At 29.7% G+C, this 5,194-nt stretch overlaps 1 protein-coding gene across 4 annotated transcripts; it reads left to right on the top strand.

Annotated features, from left to right (window-relative positions):
- Positions 1 to 2,814, top strand: LOC106759928 (putative HVA22-like protein g). 4 transcript variants are annotated; one of them, XM_014643318.2, is made up of 7 exons: positions 1 to 167; positions 731 to 763; positions 877 to 975; positions 1,066 to 1,122; positions 1,237 to 1,300; positions 1,396 to 1,605; positions 2,288 to 2,814. In XM_014643318.2, the coding sequence occupies exons 3-7, from the start codon at positions 878 to 880 to the stop codon at positions 2,651 to 2,653; spliced, it is 795 nt and encodes a 264-aa protein (XP_014498804.1). In that variant the 5' UTR covers positions 1 to 167; positions 731 to 763; position 877; the 3' UTR covers positions 2,654 to 2,814. The 4 variants fall into 4 exon arrangements, with proteins under 4 accessions (XP_014498804.1, XP_014498805.1, XP_022636747.1 ...); XM_014643319.2 differs by lacking the exon at positions 731 to 763; XM_022781026.1 differs by having other exon boundaries at positions 1 to 763.
- The last annotated feature ends 2,380 nt before the right edge of the window (positions 2,815 to 5,194 follow it).

Below are 5,194 nucleotides of genomic sequence, written 5' to 3'. Positions count from 1 at the left end.
TCAACAGGAATCGAAACAATTACAAATCAAACACAAAATCAAACGGTTTAATTTCTCAACTTTTCTTCCTCCTTCTTCACTTTTCGTCACATTCTCTGCTTTCTCTATAAACTCATTTCATTTTCGGATTATACACGATTCTTCCTTCTTTCTCTCACACCAGACAGGTATTACACTTTTCTCACTTCATTTTACTTTTCCAAGGGTACATTAAATTCAACAAGGTTTTTCTTTCTCCTTGTTGTTGGCGTCCGTCTTCTTGAGTTCCATGTTGCAAACCGATCTTTATTTTACTTCGCCCTAATTCGAATTGTGTGTTGTTTAGAGTCAACAACGCAAACGAAACGCGTTTTTCTCAGCTTCCACGTGTGTTTACAATTTCAATCTAAATCAGCACGCAACCGATTATTGTGTACTTCATGGACCTCGTTTGGCTCTGGTTTCAATTTGCGCTGCACAAAGTGACGTTTCCCATTGAGAAGCCTAGCGTTATGTGAATATACGGCTTTAATTTGTGTTGAACCTAGTTTTATGCTAAATCCTCTTTGAAATGAAATTCGTTGTAACTAAATTTGTGCGTTTTCTCTCATATTAAAGCAACTTTAATTAGAGATGGGTATATCTTTTAGACTGACAATTCTTCTTCGGTTTCAGTCTCTGGGAAGTCTTGGAAGCTATCTTGTTTGACTTAACCAGTTATCTTCTTTTTTTTTTTTCTTTTCCATGGCAGGGATACACAATGATAGGATCTTTTATTACGAGGGTACTTGTGTATGTTCATGCTTTACTAAATCTCTGACCGTTTTTGTATGATGCGGTTTTTCTTTAGTTTTCAAGATTTATTGAATTTGTATATTTTTATCTACTTGTGGATAGGATGGTTTTTGCTTATGCCTTCCCAGCCTATGAGTGCTATAAGGCAGTTGAAAAGAATAGACCAGAAATTGAACAGCTTCGCTTTTGGTGCCAGTACTGGTAGATTGCACATCACCGTTGCAGTAAAACTTGTACGTAGCTATTGGTAAATGCAATATTGAATTCTTTTTGTATCCCTTTGTGTTGCAGGATTTTGGTAGCTGTTTTGACAATATGTGAGCGGATTGGCGATACTTTTATTTCTTGGTAATGGATAGTATCTTTGAATGGATGCAGAGAATGCTATGCCTTTTCTGTTATTATAAAAAGACAAAGTTTATTGTGCTTTCCTATTAAATAAGCAGCTTATTTTTCTTGAAGGGTCCCAATGTATAGTGAAGCTAAGTTGGCATTTTTCATATACTTGTGGTACCCGAAAACTAAGGTATGAAATTAACTACTATGGTAGAATCTGGTATTGCTCCATTATTTGGTTCTCTTCAACTTGATGGTTGAATTTAATATCATTACCTGTTTTAGGGAACAACATATGTGTACGATTCTTTCTTTAGACCGTATGTTGCAAAACATGAGCCAGAAATTGATCGGAACTTATTGGAACTAAGGACAAGGGCAGGAGACATCGCAGTTTTGTATTGGCAAAAAGCTGCTAGCTATGGCCAGACTAGAGTATTTGACATTTTGCAGTATGTTGCTGCCCAATCAACAACTTCGCCACGCCCTACTCAGGTAGTTGTTGAGCTTATCTTGGCTTGTATACTGTTATAGTCGACTTGTAGCTAGCTATACTGAAATTTCTATGCACATAATTTTATGCTTTTTCTATATCATCAGACTTGGTATCTGCTTGATTCTGCATATTCTGGAGAAAGCATGGGATAGTATTTTTGTCAACTTCTTAAGAGAATTTTTGGGAAAAAAATGACTTGAGAAATAAGCTTTCCAAATCACGAACTTGGTTTGCTCTGCTTACCCTTCATTCTTATGTTGTTTAATTCCAGGACACACGCACACACACATATTTTGACATGTGTGACGTAACTATATATAGATGTGCATGCCAATACCGAATTCATCTAATGGCAGTTAATACTATTATTATAGGAGGGAGATATATTTTGCAACTGTAAAGGATTGCTTTACAATGGTGCTGGTGCTGGTGCTTTTCATGTTGTCATATTGATTAATTATCTCCAATTTGTGCAGTATTATTTGATATTTGATTGATTAGTTCGTATCTGGAAAGAGTATTGTTAATCTGGCATATTATTTGAAAGCTTTTTCAAAAAAAAAAAAAAGTAGGGTGAGAAAAGTGATTATTTTTCCAAGATAAGTTATTATGGTTTTTCTTTGCTGTATCAAATGCCATCTCCATGGCCTTTCTCCCATTAAAATCTCTTCAATTTCACAGCAACCATCAACTGCAAGGGTGCGTCAACCCCCATCTAGTGATAGCCAACCAGCGGCTGCAACAGAACCACGAACTAAAGATCCATCTGCTACTTCTAACACATCAAGTCAGCTCCAGAAAGTAGCAGCAGAGGAACCCTCTACTGTAGCAGCAAGTTTGAAGAGTCAGAAGTCCAATTCTACGCCTGAAAATACCAACCAATCCGTACCTGCCGAGGAAGAGTCAATGCAGACTGTAGCAATAGCAGCATCATCCTCTTCTGCAAATGAAGATGAGAACCCTCCCTTGGAAGATACCATAATGGAAGAAAGTATTAGGGTTACACGAGCTAGACTTAGAAACAATCGATCAGCTGGAATCCGTTAGGACATCAACAGTTTCAACTTTTAGCCTGAAAAAACAATGGTGGGTGTCCAATTGTAAAATTTTTGTAAATCACTTGCCTCAGCTTCATTCCATCTATTGCTCTTTTTTTTTTCTTTCTTACGAATAATTTTAATTTTTTGACCAGATCTTATCATTCTTAACTCCTTGTTAGACGAAAAAAAGTATAAATGCTCATTTTATTTCTCTAACATACTGACTATTTTCTTCCACTTTATACTCTACTTGTAAATATTTAAAACAAAAAAAAAAAAGAGTTTATTTTAAATTATATTGTTTATAAGAATATTTTTTATTTTTAAAACATCAAGCACGGTAACTTATCTAAAGAATTATACGTATAGTTTTATTGTATTGTCTTGTTTATAAGTTCGATCACCAAATAAATTATTAAACAAGTTGCAGCTACGGAGAAGTGTACATTTACTAGGTTGCATGTGATCCTTCCATATCGCACTCAGTGTTGTGAATTTCTATGTAATAATCAAGGAAACAAACTTCAAATTTTTGGCGTGCCCCCGACGATGTGCCAACAATGGGCTCTTTCCAAGGATGAATGTTATAGTAAGGATATTTGATGACTCCTTAAATTGTATGCAGTGATGTATATGTAGTCCTTTTTTTTGTTTTTTTTTTCTTGTGCATGTACTAAGGAATTCATGTATTGTTTGTAACATGAGAGTGTAATCCTTTCGTTTGACAGTAAAGATATTATCAGGTCTTTTGTTTTGGTATCACTTATATACCGGATGAACAAATGAAATTGAACTTAACTGTACGGTTAAAAACTGTACCGAACTAAAAACTAATTTGTTTAAACTGAAGTGAAATGTAAAACTGTTCAGATTTGAACTGTTTTTTGTTTTATCAAACTTGATTGAAATGAACTATATTAAATTGTACTAAACTAAAATATAAACTTAAATAAACTACTGATTATATTAATTTTAAACGCATGCCCATAGTTTTTCCCATAATTTTTTCTATAACTTGATAAATTACATTAACCTTTCAAGTTTAAATAACATATCAGTAAGACTTTGTTCACTTGAGTAGATTTGGGAGAGTAAATGAGAGGATTTGAAGATATTTTTTTTTTTGTTTTTTATTTGGATAGATTTGGAGGTAAGTCAGAGTAGATTTGGAAGTAAAATTTGTGAGAATTAGTGTAGAATTTAATTTATTTGATAGATTAAAAAAATTTACTTTCAAATTCACTCTCAATTACCTCCAAATCTATTCAAATAAAGAACACAAAAAATTATCATCAAATCCTCTCAATTATTCTTCCTTGAGTCCACTCAAGTGAACAAGGCAAGTTTTAGAATATACCAAATTTTTAAGTTTAAATTAATTTTGTAACATAATTGAAATAAAAATTATTTTTATTACAGTGGTTTAAAATATGAATAAAAAATAAAATATAAGTTTAAAATTTCACAATATTATTATTATTTTATTTTTTTATATTTATTATTTGATTATTTATTATTTTTCTTTTCTTATAACTAGTAATAAATATGATAAAATAATATAAAATATTCTTAAAAAATAATAAGATTTATAATAAGTAAATATTTGATAATATTATAATATGAGGTATGATATTAAAGATTTAAATAAGTAAATATTTGTATATTATTTCTTAACAACAATTTTTATTGTCATTAAACTTTTATTTTCTTATAATCAATTTAGAGTTTCTAAATTTTGTCTTAACTCTATCATTTTTTTTTATGGAAATAATCGTTATTTAAGCACATTGTTTAAAGATTATTTGGGGTAACATATAACTATTTATATACCTTTGATAAAACCGTATCAATTTCAAAGTGTTTCCATCAAGTTGTTTAAATATTAAAAAATTAGTTACAATTAAAAAGTTGTGCCAATTCTTTTTTATTTCACAAAATTAACTTCTATATATTATTTTTAATAATTATATGTAATCGTAAATAATTGTTAATTTAAAGTAGTTTCAATTTCCATTGTCTTATGTATTTTAATATAATTTTCAGTTTTCATATTTTAATTTGTTTCAAATAATTTACCGTAGCTTTAAATAATTATTTTTTATTAAACACAATACACTTCTTGTAAGAACACAATACTGTTTTATTAGTTAACTGAATAAAAAACTTTATAAGTTTATTTTTAAAAACTGAATCATAAAACATTATATTTAAATTTTAATAAAAATAAATCAGTTGTTTTAATATAATATAATATAATTAACTATAGTACAATACAAATTAGTTATTTTTGTCAATCTTAAACAATACCAACAAAAGACAAGCTAAAGTATTTCATTTAATATAATATTTAATTAAACAATCCAATTCTAAATTTTTATCATTTAACAATTATTTTATAATTTAACACAAACAAATTCATAAATTAATATTATTCTTTATCTTAATATTTATCATTCTAAAAAATAATAGTAATACGTCTAATTCTATATACCAATATCTTGTAATATATTTTTTCTGTCAATATCTACATGTAGTGGTATTATTATCA

This window comes from Vigna radiata, chromosome 5, assembly GCF_000741045.1.
Source record: "Vigna radiata var. radiata cultivar VC1973A chromosome 5, Vradiata_ver6, whole genome shotgun sequence".
Taxonomy (NCBI): Eukaryota; Viridiplantae; Streptophyta; class Magnoliopsida; order Fabales; family Fabaceae; genus Vigna; species Vigna radiata.
The sequence above is the reverse complement of the archived record's forward strand: the minus strand, read 5'-3'. Positions and strand labels throughout refer to the sequence as shown.